Here is a 17125-nt window from a genome sequence, read left to right as displayed (position 1 = left end):
AACATACAATACGCTTAATATGATTACTCTTACATGTAAATATGTACTACATTAATGTCACGACGACCTAGCTGTTTTGGGGGGAAAAAACAATAAAACCACACTTGCCAAAGCAGTCTAGTTCTCCCCGCCATCATGTTTAAAGCTTATGACGCGTCCATCTCGGGAATTGGGGTATCAAAATTATTTCCGAACTTCCCAGTGGTAAACACGACATCAGAGGGCGTTCATGTGCAATTTTTACCTAGGAAACTCGTATTTACGATAATTCCGATAGCACGTGAAGGCAGCATTAGTCCACTCTTCCAATGTCTAGCACAAATGTATGACGTTTCCTTTGTGGTCGTGTTCCTCAGCAACACGAGGTGATTCTTCAGAACGGGCAGCGAGCGGGTTTTCTGATCGGAGACGGGGCCGGTGTTGGGAAGGGCCGCACTGTGGCCGGAATCATACTGGAGAATTTTTTAAAGGGAAGAAAGAGAGCATTATGGTAAACACCCGCATGCGTTCCTAACACACCTGATGATTCTCCATCCATTATGATGACTTCATGCATAACAGAGGGAATTTTTTTTTTAGGTTCAGTGTGTCAAATGATCTGAAGTACGATGCTGAGAGAGATCTCAAGGACATAGACGCGCTCCACATCCCTGTGTTTGCTTTAAATAAGGTTTGTGAACTGAATCGTCACTCTTTTATTTTCATCAATATTGTGCACATTAGGGTTTTCTAAATGTGATGGAACTAGCAGGGTTAAAATTGAGTTAAATGGACTTCAATGGGGACCAATGGTTGAAGATCGCATTTTATGACTAAAATTTGAGTGTGCGACTGAATTTTACATCCGACCAGTAAATTTGCCTGCTGTCAGTACTGGAGAAATTAAGAAAATACACTTACTATTTATAATTGATAGACGTTATATCTGTCAAATTCTATCTTTGCCAGCCGTTTCTATATGAGATAATATTAAACCATTTGTCTGTGATGCATTTTTGCTATTCGCAATCCAGAAGAGGGAAAAAGCGAGCGAGCTTTCTCACGTGGAGCTACAGCGAACACAACACCACAGTTAGCTTAATGAGTGACGATGGCCAAAAGAACTACACTAAAGTTTAGTCTGCTTAAACTTTAGGAATTTGCTGTGATATTAATCTAATTTTATTTTCGATTTCGGCTTCCAAACTGCAAAAAAGGCTTTTCTTACTTAGTATTTTTGTCTTGTTTTCAGTCCAAATATCTAAAAGATCTTACATTAAGAAGCATTTATTAGACAAGCAAAAGTTTTTGTCTTATTTTGGGGAAAAATAACTCAAAATTAAGGAAGTTTTTGCTTAAAATAAGCAAAATAATCTGCCAATGGGGTAAGCAAAATAATCTTAATTCAAACAGAAAACAAGATTATTTTGCTTACCTCATTGGCAGATTATTTAGCTTATTTTAAGCAAAAACTCCCTTAATTTGGAGTTATTTTCCCCCAAAATAAAACAAAAACTTTTGCTTGTTTAGTAAATGCTAATTAATTATAAAAAGAAGATTTGGGGTAAAACTATTCCTATAAACTAACGTGTTCTGTCGAGCGCGACATCCTTCCCTTCACAGCTGCGCTGTCATTTCTCCCTAAACCTAAACTTAACGTCAGAATCAGTGATTGTTGTAAAATGCAGGTTCTACTGTTGTTAAATTGCGGGAGGTGTTTGATAATAAAAATGGCTATAAAATGCACAATAATCCGCGCAAGAGGATTCTTTGTAGGTTTGTTCTTTCTAAGTAATATTAATGTTAGCAGACCTTCCTGAAATGAAAGCAAGGTTTATTTCATTTGTGTCTTTGTTTTATTTAGTGATGCACCGATCATGATTTTACATGGCCGATTCCGATACCGATTTCCGTTTTTTTTTTTTTACACAATAAGGTAATGAAAGTATACATGAACAAGATGTTTATTTGGTATTTAACAGGCTAAATTGGCTTTTGGCTAATGAAAACAAGTCCGCAATCTGAAATTAACAGGAAATTGAATTGAAAATTAAAAGGCTGAAAGGTGAAATTAAAGGCAACAACTGCATATTCTGCAATCCAAACAAAGATGTTACTTAAATCAGCATTTGTTTTTAAATTCAGTGTAAAGAAAAAAAGTCTTTACCAGTGAAATTCAATAAAACCAAAGTATATAATTGTTCCAAAATGTTCAATCAAATAATGTTTAGTGCAACGAAAAAAACTAAGATGCTACAGCAGGTGCTTTTTAAATCAAATTAAGTCAATGTAATTATAAAGTAAAAAAAAGGTAACACTTTAGAATAATGGTCATTAGTTAACATTAGTTAATGTATTAACTAACATGAACTAACCATGAGCAGTACATTTGTTACTGTATTTGTTCATCTTTGTTAACGTTAGTTAATTAAATACAGCTGCTCATGGTTTGTTCATGTTAGTTCACAGTGCATTAACTAATGTTAACAAGATTTTAATAATGCAGTTATCTCTCATTAGTAAATGTTGAAATTAACAAAGATTAATAAACGCTTTATAAGTGCAGTTCATTATTAGTTAATGTTAACTAATGTAGTTAACTAATGTTAACTAATGACCATTATTCTAAAGTGTTACCAAATAAAGATGATCATCCTATAGGCTACAGAACTGATAGTATTTCATTTCTAAAGTTCATGCATGTTCTTCTTTAGGCTACAAAAAGAAGTATTTCGGCTTTTTCACAAGTTAGTCTGTTTCGTTCTCATCCGATCCAACACGTGAGAATCTGAGCTGAACAAACGCTCACTATCTGTGCTTGTGCAGGCGTGGAGAGGAAAGCTCGCGCAACTTCAGCTCGCGCAACTTCAGCTCGCGCAACTTCAGCTCGCGCAGGAAAGCGGCTCTTCATTCCCTTCAGCGGATCTCGTCTCTTCCCTCAGTTCTCCAGGTTCCGTTTGTAACACACAAGTGACATGTTTGTGAATGATTGCAATATAGGCGTATGTGCACGCGGGCGCACTTCCGGATAAATCGGCAGAAAAATACAAAAGAAACCGGCCGGTTGCCGATCGCGCGCTAGAAGCAAAAAACGGCCGGTTCCGGTTTTTAGCCGGTTAACCGGTGCATCCCTAGTTTTATTGTGTATTTATTTAACATTTGTTTGCACTTTGTTCTTATGTTGTATCTTCTCTTATGCATTTAAAACAAAAAAATGCCTGCACACTGGTCCATTTACAAATAGATGTTTTATATTTGTTTTGTTCAAACATTGCTGTTTCTTTTGCTATAGATATTTTACTTTTCAGATTATAAAGCCATGCTAATTATGTTCTTAATTCGTTTTTTTGTTGTTGTTTTTTTCATTAAAAAAAAGATATATTAAAAAGAACCGATAAGAATACTGTTAAAGTACCGGATCGATAAGCAGTATCGGGAAGAGTAGTAATACCGTTAAAACCTTATCGATACCCATCCCTATTAGTAATACAGTGGAAATTAGTAGATTTGGTTAGCATGTTGATTTACGGTGTGCGCCCCTAAATTTTCTGGTTGTGCCCCTAAAATTCAGTTGTGGGCCACTGTGCTCTTAGTGAAAAAAGGCTTCAGAGGCTCTGCACGATCCCAGACGAGGAATAGGGTCTGATCTAGACAAACCATCGGACATTTTCTGAAAATAAATAAATAATTGATATACTTTTTAACCACAATATTGTGCACGCCAGGCATTACAAATTCACATTGGAAAGGTCACACTGGACGTAGGCGGAAGTACCGTTTTCCAAGAAGCGGTTTCATATCTATACCTGAGTGATGCTTTCTCTTGGTCAGCGCCAATGCAGATTTCAATGTTCCGGTGTGACAGTTATCATCCTTTTCCTCTTTCACACAGATTAAATACGGAGATACGGCTACCTCAGAGGGCGTTCTTTTCGCCACATACTCAGCGCTTATTGGAGAGAGCCAGGCCGGGGGACAGCACCGCACCAGACTCAAACAGATCCTGGACTGGTGCAAACCCAACTTTGATGGAGTCGTATCCTTCACGTCCAGCGTTGAAGCCTGTGCATTCATTTGAAATATTGGTATCATAACTGGAGTTTCAGCAGCATTTTAGAATGGACTGGCATTCAACAAGAGTTTGTCCATTTTCAAATGGGACACACAGTAGTTAATTTAGCTTAATATTGATTAACCGGGATAAACGATTTTTAATACACAAGGTGGAGGTCTGATGCGAATTGGAGGTCTTGGATTTGGTTATTTAGCCGCAATGACAACTTAAAGCTGTTATTGATGTTTGCAGCCCAATATTTGACTGGAAGGGTAAACATTTTGGTTATTTTTGTCAGTTACGGCTTGTTAGATCTAGCATTTTGCCCGTTTAAAAATCAGAAACCGAAATAAGTAGTGCTGTAAGATTACATTTATTTAATTAATTATCGAGAGAGAAAGAGAAGTGTGTGTGAATTACCTGCATCTGTGCGGCATCTCTCTATTAACAATGAAGCTGTGAGTTGAATTACTTCAAAACAAGCTAAGAAACCCTCTCGTTGCTGAGAAATATAATGCAGCGATTCAGTAGCGAAGCTATTTTAATAATAAAAGTCAGCATTGGTACGTTTCTGTGCTCCTTAGTGCGAGTGACGTATGTGTAGCTTCAATGAAAACAGTATGCATTAAAAGAACACGCACTTTTTTTTTGAAAATAGGCTCATTTTCCGTCTCCTCTAGAGTTAAACAGTTGAGTTTTATCGTTTTTGAATCCATTCAGCCGATCTCCGGTCTGGCGGTAGCCTTTTTAGCATAGCTTAGCATAGATCATTGAATCTGATTAGACCGTTAGCATCTCGCACAAAAATGACCAAAGACTTTCGACTCTTCTGAAGTTAGTTAGGAAAAGTTGTGATTTTCTAGGCCGATATGTCTAGGAACTATACTCTCATTCCTGCGTAATAATCAAGGAGCTTTGAGCCGCCCCATTAGTGCAGCGGCGCAATGATATTGCACAGCGCCTGAAAATAGTCCCCAGCGATCCCTGTGCAAGCAGGTTGTCACGTTGGTTATGTTGACGGACATTAGCCTATTTTCAGGCACTGTGTAATATCATATGAGCGAGATGCTAACTCTCTAATCAGATTCAATGATCAATGCTAAATGCATTTTCAAAAAAAGCGGCGTGTTCCTTTAATATAGAACGGGGATTAAACTGACTTGGTACATACCTTCCAGCCGATTAAAATGGAGTATTCAGTCAGACCATGGTATAATATGTATTAACAAAAATTTTATAGTAGTGCTGTTGACCCTTGACCTTTAACCCCTGTCAGATTGTGTTTGACGAATGCCATAAGGCTAAAAATGCGACTTCCACCAAGATGGGTAAAGCCGTCCTGGATTTGCAGAGCAAACTGCCCCGGGCGAGAGTGGTGTATGCCAGTGCCACAGGTGGGTGCTCGCGTCACGCCATCTTTACACTCATGTGTCAGTCATGTAATTGGCCTCCGCTACTGTTTTTTTTTTTTTATAAGGTATTGATCACACTTTTCTTTACATATGTATAGAGAGATTTCTAAATATTTATGAAAAAAAGTCTCTCCAAGGCTGCATTTACTTGATCTAAAATACAGTAAAAACTGTGAAATATTGCTGCAATTTAAAATAACGTTTTTTTTTTTTTAATGTGAATGTATTGAAGCTGCATTTTCAGCATCATTACTCCAGTCTTCAGTGTCACATGATCCTTCAGAAATCATTCTAATATGATGATTTGATGATGATTATCAATGTTGGAAGCAGTTGTGCTGCTTCATGTTTTTGTGCAAACAGTGATGCGTTTTATTCAGGGTTATTTAATGAATAGAAAATTAAAAAGAACAGTATTTAGCTGTATTTGAAATAGAAAGTATGTCGCTCACTCCAGACAAATTAGGCTCTGGTTAAACATCTGCTACAATTGAATGTCTGTCAGTGGAGAAAGTTGCATTTAAGTCCCAGATGGTGTTGTTAACTGGACCATGCTAACTAGCCAAACTTTGACCCCTTGATGTTTGCTTTGGTTAGGGTTAGATATTATCCAAATAAACACTTAAAGTGGACATATTATGCAAAAATCACTTTTATATAGTTTTATAAAATATTTAAGTCTGCAGTGTGTTTACACAACTACTCTCTTGTGGTAAAAATCCATCCACTCCATTTTATTTACCCCATAAATCTAAAAAATGAGCCATTCAGGAATGTGCCGTCATGTTGGAACAGGCCCCGCCCCTGACTGGCACTTAGCCCCGCCCCTCACGGTCCGCCATGTTTATCTCCTCACCAGAGAATTTAACTAGAGCAAGAACAAATGTGTTCTTATTAAAGCTACCAAAGTTACTCAGTCAAGCACAGTGAGGGATTTTCTGGAAAAGGGGCGGAGCAGCAGCTCATTTGCATTTAAAGATACACACACAAAAACGGCAGGTTTTTCCTTCCACTCAAAAATGGCCATTTACAACATGGTATAATAAATTATCTGGGGGGTATTTTGAGCTGAAATTACACATACACTTCACACACACCTGAGACTTTATATTGCATGTAAAAAGGCGCAGGTTTCATTCATTTAAATCTATTAGTCTTTGTGTATTCTAATAGTTTCCTGCCTTCATCATCTCGGTTCTCTAGGTGCTTCTGAGCCAAAGAATATGATATACATGAGCCGATTGGGTATCTGGGGTCAAGGAACACCGTTCAAGGCGTTTGACGACTTCCTGCACGCTATTGAGAAGAGGTCAGAGTTCATCCTCAGCATCACAGTGATCATGGCTAAGATTTCTCCCTTTTTTCTGACACAATGTTCACTTTTTAAAACTCTTCTCCTTCCATCTTCCAGGGGCGTTGGTGCTATGGAGATTGTAGCTATGGATATGAAAGTGAGTGGCATGTATATTGCACGGCAGCTGAGCTTTTCCGGCGTGTCCTTCCGTATAGAGGAGATTACACTGGATGAAGAGTTTAAACTCGTCTACAACAAAGCAGCTAGACTGGTGAGAGAAACACACAGACATCTCTGAAGCCACTTCTACATTAATTCAGATGCGTTTGGAAAGCATCATGAGGGAAAATAGACTTTTTGCAAGAAAATTGCAATTGTGAGAAGAAAATTCAGAATAGCGAGATAAAAAGTCGAGATTACCCTGTTTATTTTTTATTCTGTAGCGGAAACAAGCTTCCTTAGTCATAATGTATGATGAAAAAACTGATTTTATAATTTATTTGCATTTTGCAATAAACTGCACGCCTTTTAAAGACTTAGAGAGCAATATATTACTTTACTCCTTGTCTTTTATTCTCGCTGTAGTAAAATTGAAAATTATGGCTGAAAAAGAGTGGGAACACGCCACTTTTTTGGAAAATAGGCTCATTTTCCATCTCCCCTAGAGTTAAGCAATTAAGTTTTACCGTTTTCATATCCATTCAGCCGATTTCCGGGACTGGTGGTGGCACTTTTAGCATAGCTTTTTTTGCATTCTTTTTGCGAGACGCTAACGGTCTAATCCGATTCAATGACCTATGCTAAGCTATGCTAAAAGTGCTACCGCCAGACCCGGAGATCGGCCGAATGGATTCAAAAACGGTAAAACTCAACTGTTTAAAGGGTTAGTTCACCCAAAAATGAAAATTCTGTCATTAATTACTTATCCTCATGTCGTTCGACACCCGTAAGACCTCCGTTCATCTTCAGACACAAATGAAGATATTTTAGTGTAAATCTGATGGCTCTGAAAGGCCTCCATTGGCTCAATGCACTTTACACTCTCAAGACCCTTAAAAGGCACTAAAGACGTCGTTACAAAGTCCATCTCACTACAGTGGTTCTAAAATAACTTTATGAAGCGACGAGAATAGTTTTTGTGCGCAAGAAAACCCTAAATAACGACTTATATAGTGATGACGATTTCAAAACACGGCCTCATGAAGCTTCGAAGCGTTATGAATCAGTGAGTCGAATCATGATTCGGATCGTGTGTCAAACCACTGAAATTTGGCGATCCAATCTGCTGAATCGACTCACTGATTCATAACACTTCGAAGCTTCATGAGGCCGTGTTTTGAAATCGTCATCACTATATAAGTCGTTATTTAGGGTTTTCTTGCGCACAAAAACTATTCTCGCCGATTCATAAAGTTATTGTAGAACCACTGTAGTGAGATGGACTTTGTAACGACGTCTTTAGTAGCTTTTATAGGTCATGAGAGTGTAAAGTGCATTGAGCCAATGGAGGCCTTTCAGAGCATCAGCTTTACACTAAAATATCTTCATTTGTGTGTCTGAAGATGAACGGAGGTCTGACGGGTGTCCAACGACATGAGGGTAAGTCATTAATGACAGAATTTTCATTTTTGAGTGAACTAACCCTTTAACTCTAGGGGAGATGGAAAATGAGCCTATTTTTTTAAAAAAAGGGCTCCTGTGGTTTTCCACCAAACTAAAAGCTTCATTGCTTTGTTTGAAAATGAAAAAATTAAGACAGCCATACATATTAGCATTGTAATTTTATAGCTGTACTATAAAATATCCACTTTGGGGAACGGCTTCAAAAAGAACAAAAATGGCATCTCTGTGGACAAAAGGCCGGTGTAGATAAAGATGCGATTTCAAATGTTTCCAGATGAATGCAGACGTAACCTACGACAGTCTGCCAGGGTTTGTCCACAGATTTTGATTACACACAATTGAAAATGCTCTTCCTCTCTCTAGTGGGCTGAGGCTCTGGAGCTGTTCACCAGAGCTGCGGACACGCTGGGTCTGGCCTCCCGGAAGTCTCTATGGGGTCAGTTCTGGTCGTCACACCAGAGGTTTTTTAAGTACCTCTGCATCGCCGCTAAAGTCCGTCGTCTGGTGGACCTCGCTCATACTGAGATGCAGCACGGCAAGGTGAGTCAGATTGAGATTTGAGCTTTTGCTCGTTATAAACCCTTGAAAAGGTTTTACATATCCTTACCCAGTTATAGGGCTGCAAGATTAATCGAAATAAAACCAAAATTTACAATTTTTTTTAAATCGCAAAGGCTTTGATTTAATTAAATAAATGTATGCAATGCGTGTTTCAGAGTGAAGCACGGCACTGTGTTCATTTACACATGAGCTGCTCATGATTCAGTTTTTTCTGATCCATACGGACCCCATCTGCATCTGTTCTGCTTTTGACTCGCTTATAATGTGCATTTGTGAACACATGCGGCAACCATCTTCTCAAACTTAATGAGAAGCTCTTATAAACCGTTGTCAACAATAGAGAAGGCTTTCTGGCAAAATAAAAGCTTGATGGTTGATGAAGACATAAATCCATACATATTAATGTTGTCATTTTACACACACATTCTTTTCAACTATACGTAATCATTATTGTCATTATTGTAAGTTATTTGACGCTTCAAATAACGATTGTATTGATTACATCGTTATACCAGTAGGTGGCGACAAGTGACTGTTAAAAATGTTTGTAATTGAATCATTCATTCAAGAGATTCGTTCAAAAACATTAATTCATACAGTAATGAAACAAGTGAAGTCTTTGAGTGAGTCATTGAATCATTCACTCAAGAGATTTGTTCAAAAACACTGATTCATCCAGTAATGAAACAAGTGAAGTCTTTATGAGTGAGTCATTGAATCATTCATTCAAGAGATTTGTTCAAATACACTGATTCATTCAGTAATGAAACAAGTGAAGTCTTTATGAGTGAGTCATTGAATCATTCATTCAAAAGATTTGTTCAAAAACACTGATTCATCCAGTAATGAAACAAGTGAAGTCTTTATGAGTGAGTCATTGAATCATTCATTCAAGAGATTTGTTCAAATACACTGATTCATTCAGTAATGAAACAAGTGAAGTCTTTATGAGTGAATCATTCATTCAAGAGATTCGTTCAAAAACACTGATTCATCCAGTAATGAAACAAGTGAAGTCTTTATGAGTGAGTCATTGAATCATTCATTCAAGAGATTTGTTCAAATACACTGATTCATTCAGTAATGAAACAAGTGAAGTGTTTATGAGTGAGTCATTGAATCATTCACTCAAGGGATTCGTTCAAAGACACTGATTCATTCATTAATGAAACTTTTAAATACTTTTAATTGAGTCATTGAATCAATTCATTCAAACAATTTTTCTTAAATACTTCATTTGGATTCATTAAACATTTTAAATAGACTGCAGCAAAATTACTCTAGTAAATTACATGTTATTTTGTTTAGTTGTCTGTTTAGAATCATGTGATCTCTGTTTGAAACCAAAAAAAATTGTGATTCTTGATTTATCCAGAATCGTTCAGCTCTAGTGGAAACCAAGTGTTTCCCCAATTGCCAAATCGACTGACTGTGGCTCCGCCTCTCTCCCATGTCCTTTCAAACAGTGCATCGTGATTGGTCTGCAGTCCACTGGAGAGGCTCGTACTCGAGAGGTCCTGGACGAGAACGATGGACACCTGGACAGATTCGTCTCCGCTGCTGAGTGAGTGCGCGGAAAGCTTTAAAGCAGTCCATGAGTGGCGAGTCTGTTTGAGCGGGGAAATAAGCCATCACCAATAAGCCAATCAGAATTCCAGAGAGCCGTATGAAATGGATAAATATCTGTGCAATAGCTCTGTGATTGAGAACTGTATTGAGATTTGTGGCTTTTTGTCATGTAGGGGGGTTTTCCAGTCATTAGTTCAGAAACACTTCCCAACACAGAAACCCAAAAGAGAGAAAAGTGCCGCAAGCAAGAGGAAACGTAAGTCACGTCTTATTTGTGCCGTATCAAACATTGATTCGTCTCTGGGCCTTTTGGTCCGTGGGGGTTTTGTTATGAATCTTTCTGAAACCGTTTCTTTGTTTTCTGAAGGAAAGCCCAGAGGCCGGACTTCAAAGTTTCCGAAGCACTGTGTGGAAGTGGGCGGGGTTATTAAAATCAGCGACGATTCGGACTCGGACTCAGATGAGATGGACAGCGAATCAAACTCCTCCCCTGAATCACTACAGGACAATGATGATGTGATTTTCGTGAACCACATCAATGGGCCTGCTGGTAGGTGGACTTCAATGCAAGATAAGATCAACATTTAGATTCATTCACACTTGTCCGGTTTGGTTTGATATTAATGAACTGGTCCGATTGCTCTGTCAGTGTGGTTCATTTGAATAAGTGCGAGTCGGAGCCGAACCTGGATAAGCAAATGGGCTTTGGATTCGCACCTAAATGCGTACACAATGTCAAAATTCTTTTGGAGAATAATCACATAAACACTGGGTTGTCTTAAGTAGGGATGTGCAATATATCGCAAATATCCATATCGTGATATCCATATCGCAACGGCATGCAATATCTGAATGATTTTAATATGCTACTTCAACATTGTGAAAAGTGTACGTTTTAGGTTGACACATATAGCAGAGAATAGGCTGGGCACACAACTGTTACTTATGTGACTTTCTTGACGTTAAAAAGAGTTATTAAACACAATAACTTGCATAAAACAACTTCTCTGTCTTGCGCTGTCTGACACACACACCGAAATGTGTGCACAAGCTGTTCTTTTTTCGTGTCTTGTTACACACTCGAACTGTCAAATACACACAGTTATGTCAAAATGGCTGTCTTGACGAGTATTCATGTAAACACAGTCGGTTATGCTTTAAGTGAACGATATCAGTTGGGGAAAGAAACCGAATGCGTGTCAATAGGATCTGTGCATTAGGTCTTAAAGTGACAGCCTGCTAATACAGTAAACCTGCCGCTGTCTGTCAAACAACAAAAGAACAAGAGAAAATCACTGTGCTCTTGTCTGAATAACCTTTGTAGCTTTATTATGTATCAGAGTATATTTAATTCATGTGAAGACTACTGTTTTTAGTTCTTATTTTTAATAACAAGGATAAATAAAAAATAATCGTCCACCCCTATATATTTTTAAACACTGAATCGTTATCGAATCGCGATTCATTTGATTCTTAGCATTTTAAAGGGGTGATGAATTGAGAAATTTGTTATATAAAAGTTCATGGTGATATAAGAATATCCTGTAAGTTTCAGAGCTGAAAACGTCCTTGTTAGTCAAAGAAAAGCTTTTACAGACACCAGGCCCAGAAAACGTGAGATCTCAGAATATGTCGACCACTGATGTCATCGAATGCAGAAGCGTCGCCTCAAGCCCCGCCCACCGACTCGTGGAGCTAAACGGGTCACGAGCAATAAACATGCGAATCCAGCTCACGTGCAGAAGACATTGCGTTTGTTCACGTAATTTCACACAGAATCGATTGTAAACAAGACACAGGTCGAGACTGGATTTGCATATTGAGATTAAAACACAATGCTGTGCTTCTGATCCGACAGGAACGCTGCAACACACTAATGTGAGTTAAACATGTTTTTATATGTGTTAGTATTGCATTGTTACAGAGCGTTTGATATCTATTGATTACACACCTTAGCACGCGCTCACAGGCTGGAGAAGCTGTTATTGGTTCATTCGGGATCAGACTCGGACTTGTAACGTTATGGGCCAGGGCTCTGACTTTACTGTTTTAAAAGCCCAAAGCTCTGTGTTTTTCAGCCTACCGACGGGCTATCTTAGCCCATAAGAACCCACAGTGACACGAGTGTCACAAACACTGGTGATTATCTGGAAAGGTCTTTTTAAAGCAATATCCCTAAATTTCATCTCAGGAAGTCCCTAAGTGACATTTAAGGAACACCCAGGTTCAGTCATGTGACAATTTGGGCATTTTTTTGTTGCCATGGCAACATTTCCAAAATGGTGGCCTGTCTGGTTAGCACATGTTGCAGTGTGAGCAATTTTTTTAAACGCTTGTTTTTGTTACTAAAGGTATGTTTCAACCCATGCAACAATTCTAACATTTTAATAACTTATCATAAATTACACTTAACCTGATTTTAATACATTTCTTAAACAAATTGATAAAAAACAAGTTAAGAAAATATTGTGGTGACATATGTCACATCGTGCTGTTAACCTTTATGAATTTTGATGTTATGTATTTGTCATATTAAGAAAAATATTAATGAGCTGCTCAATTAATTTAGCTGATTCAATAATTTGTTTGTGTTATATACTTTCTCTATGTGTTATATTAAATCTGGGACTCAGAAAAATGTTAACAGCACTGTTTAAAAAAATTGAAATATTGATTGGTATTGATCTGCGCATGATCTGCACCAAATGCCAGGAAGTCATGCATACTTGGGAAAATGACAAAATGACATACCATGGTGGCTGACAAAATGTTACGCAACTGTTTTCAGACTCTACTTGCATGTCTACATTTCACTGACAACAATGATTCTTAAAATCAGCAAGCAGGGGATAAGTGTTGGAAGATCCGTCTATGGCTTGATATGTTTTGTTAATAATTATGAATAATACGCATATTTTCGATATATGTTGTGGAAAAGAAAAGAAACCGAAAAAACTGTTATTTAGCAAAAAAATGATACAATGTTTTTTTTTTTTTTAACTGAGAAATAAGTGCCCAATGTAACATATATGTAACATCAATTTTTTTATCATAAACGCCCAATGTCACATATATGTAACATTACAGATCTTTCACAAGGAGGGGTTGTATTTCAAAAACAACTGCAGAAACATGTTACAAGTGGTCCATTGAGCCTGTTTTATATGCCCCATATTTTTCCTATAAGGATAAATTGGTCTGGGTTCTTATGGGTTAAATAGTGAAATAACATTCCTTTCTTGCGCGCGCGCACTTGTGTGTGTGTGTTTACGGTTCGCGGTTATATTCACTGATCGGGCGACAACATTCCAATCACTCGCGGGTGGATGAGAGATGAATCATTGTGTTTGTTTGATAAAGATATTTTGCGAGTCCTGTGAGTGTTTCTCCAGACGCTTTCAAAACAATCCCCACATGCACTGAGAGGAGCTGAAGCTCATTTAAATATGCAAATCTTATCCAATCCTAGCCGTGGGCGTTTACTTCCAAGTCTTCAGTGTTTTTCAGAGAGCCTCAAAACCAAGGTAGAAAATAGCCTATTACTGATTCATTATGATGTTTCTGAATGTAAAAACCACGCAAACGTCATAAATTGAGCTCAGACAACAGTATAATTTTTTTTTAAAAAGCCAGTTCAAGACATCTTTAAATTGCTTATTGACTGAAATCAACGATTCAAAAATACGTGTTTCAAGATCGATGCATATGCATCGTCAGGATCTGTAATCAATGCATCGAGAAAACGAGTGAATCGTCACACCCCTATAAAATAAACATCATAAAAGCTTTTTGGTTTTGTCTTTAGGTTCAGTGTTCATGCTAAGCGAACCAGGACTAAATGTATCATTTTCTTTTTTGGTCCGTACCAAAAGAACATGTGTGAAGTGTTTCTTTTCTGGTCTCTGCGCTTGCTCATTATAGTCAGTGTGTGTTTTAGAAGACTTCGCTCATGCTTTCCTGTGCAGCTCACACTTATTAAATCAGGCCTAATGTCTGTCTAGACGGCTAAACCACACAGGAGTGATTAAGGTCTGTTCCAGACTCTGTGTGCTGAAGTCATCCTGTGTGTGTGTGTGTGTGTGTGTGTGTGTTTTCAGCTAAACTAGAAGAACTTAAGCAGAGGCTGCTGGGTAAAATAGCAGAGCTGGGGAAGGAGCTGCCACTCAACACTCTTGATGAGCTGATTGACAAGTTTGGAGGACCAGAGATGGTGTCAGAGGTGAGAACCACTCGAATGCATTGTGTTGATGCTCATCAACTAACTATTACATTTAGACGGCCGCATTTACATTACATTGTTCAAGTGACCCAATTCCAATCATCAGATATGACCCATGAACATGTAAGCGGGAAAAAAGCACATGATTCTGATATTCTCCGATCGCTTTCAGGCCTCATGTGGAAATAAATCTGATAAGAATCAGATCTTCCATGCAAGCGGACAGATCAAATGTTCCCCTGTCAATGCGAGTCGGACGTCATTGAAAAAGCCACTAACCCTGATCACATGACTCTTTTCAATGCCGCAATGTCGGATGAAGCCTCAACACAGATGGTGCAGTAGCAAAAGCTTCATTTCGTCTGCGTCCGTTGCAAATCACACCGTTTTTACTTGACGTAGTTTTTCCGGGTCAGTACGTCTACCTTGGTTCGTTTCGCCAAGTGTATAGTGTAAATGCAGATATTGGATATGGGTCACTTTTAAAAGATGATGCAAGCTGGTCGGATATAGTCAACAAATCACATTTGGGCTGATGGATATTTCACACAGACGTAACACACTTTCTCAGACTCTAATGTGGCGCTTTCGTCAGTCCACAAGAAAAAAGAAAAAAGTAATGCTAACTAGACTTCAACTATTTAAAATTCAAGTGTATTTAATTCATATAAAGCACTTTTTTTTATATATATATACTTTTAAAAAATAAAATATGTAACAAAAAAAATACATGATATAAAATAAGTTGAAGTACTATAAAATGCTGAACATAAAACTAATATTATATATAAGTTAATGCTAAATATAAATAAAATGAATTAAAATGGCATTAATGACTGTTTTTGAGTGTTAGTGTTGTTATTTTTTAACTAAAACTAAATCACTTTCATTAATTTAATATACATTTTTTTACCATTAAGTATTTAACAAAAAAATAAATAAATGTCCTGGCACCTACATGATATAAAATAAGTTGAAGTACTAAAAATGCTGAAAATAAAACTTATATTATATTTAATTAATGTTAAATATAAATAAATTACATTAATGACATCCATTTTAGTTTTCACACTGTTATTATTTTTAACTAAAACTGTACAAATTAATGTTAATTAATATACATTTAAAATATATATATATATATATTTTATTAATAAAATAAAAAAAATGAATCAAAAAAAGTATAAATAAAATAAATGTCCTGGCAACTACCTGATATAAAATAAGTTTAAGTTTACTAAAAATACTGAAAATAAAAATATATAAATTATTGCTAAATATAAATAAAATGACATTATTGACATCACAGTTTTCACTCAGTTATTATTTTTTAACTAAAACTATTTCAAATCACTTTTTTTAAATTAATATACATTTAAAAAAAAATAAAAAAAATAATAATAATAAAAAAAAAAAATAATAATAATAATATATATATATATATATATATATATATATATATATATATATATATATTTGTATATATATATAAAAATAAAATTAAATAAATGTCCTGGCAACTACCTGATATAAAATAAGTTTAAGTACTAAAAATGCTGAAAATAAAACTGATATAAAATATAAATTAATGCTTAAATATAAAAATAATTAAAATGGAAATATTAAAAAAAAAAAAAGCTTGTTCAAAATATTATTAAATACTATAATAGTATATAAATAATATCACTGCTCTTAGAGTTTTGTTTGAGACACTTGATGCTTGTTCACATCTGTATATTAAACAAATATCACAATGTCCATGGTATGAGACACAAGTAAAATGCGTGTGTGTGTGTGCGTGTGTGTGTGTGTGTGTAGATGACGGGCCGTAAGGGACGTGTGGTGCGGCGTCCTGATGGCAGTGTACGATATGAGACCAGAGCAGAACAAGGCCTGACCATCGACCATGTCAACGTCAGAGAGAAAGAGCGCTTCATGACCGGAGAAAAGGTGACGACCTCTGACCTACAAACACACAACACGACCCTCAGATCGGATCAGGATTCTGATGCAGTGTTCATATATCTAATGCACGTCATTCTGTGTGTGTTTCTGTCTCCCTCAGCTGATAGCCATCATATCAGAAGCGGCTAGCTCGGGTATCTCTCTACAGGCAGATAAACGTGTGCAGAACCGCAGGAGAAGAGTTCACATGACCTTAGAGCTGCCATGGAGCGCTGATCGAGCCATCCAGCAGTTCGGTGAGTGTCTGCGCTGGCTCCGCCGTGTTTGAGACACATCGTGGCGTTTCTAATATATTGTGTGTGTGTTATCAGGACGAACACATCGCTCAAATCAGGTTACAGCTCCAGAGTATATCTTCCTCATCTCTGAGCTGGCTGGGGAGAGACGCTTCGCCTCTATCGTTGCCAAGAGATTGGAGAGCCTGGTAAAGTCTGCTTTTCAGATGTTAT

At 37.2% G+C, this 17125-nt stretch overlaps 1 protein-coding gene across 3 annotated transcripts in view; it reads left to right on the top strand.

Annotated features, from left to right (window-relative positions):
• sbno2a (strawberry notch homolog 2a) overlaps positions 1 to 17125 on the top strand; it is a 77345-nt gene that overhangs the window by 39915 nt on the left and 20305 nt on the right. For all 3 annotated transcript variants that reach the window (XM_079819680.1, XM_079819679.1, XM_079819678.1), the window contains 14 exons: positions 357 to 490; positions 580 to 670; positions 3872 to 4015; positions 5310 to 5427; positions 6649 to 6754; positions 6857 to 7010; positions 8726 to 8902; positions 10390 to 10487; positions 10666 to 10748; positions 10860 to 11042; positions 14590 to 14711; positions 16530 to 16661; positions 16777 to 16912; positions 16988 to 17100. In XM_079819680.1, the coding sequence (XP_079675806.1) occupies positions 357 to 490; positions 580 to 670; positions 3872 to 4015; positions 5310 to 5427; positions 6649 to 6754; positions 6857 to 7010; positions 8726 to 8902; positions 10390 to 10487; positions 10666 to 10748; positions 10860 to 11042; positions 14590 to 14711; positions 16530 to 16661; positions 16777 to 16912; positions 16988 to 17100 (1791 nt within the window). The remainder of the gene's footprint in view (positions 1 to 356; positions 491 to 579; positions 671 to 3871; positions 4016 to 5309; positions 5428 to 6648; positions 6755 to 6856; positions 7011 to 8725; positions 8903 to 10389; positions 10488 to 10665; positions 10749 to 10859; positions 11043 to 14589; positions 14712 to 16529; positions 16662 to 16776; positions 16913 to 16987; positions 17101 to 17125) is intronic.

The sequence above is a fragment of the Gobio gobio genome, assembly GCF_949357685.1.
Source record: "Gobio gobio genome assembly, chromosome: 6".
Lineage (NCBI taxonomy): Eukaryota > Metazoa > Chordata > Actinopteri > Cypriniformes > Gobionidae > Gobio > Gobio gobio.
Note: the sequence above shows the minus strand (reverse complement) of the source record. Positions and strands in the feature narration are given on the sequence as shown.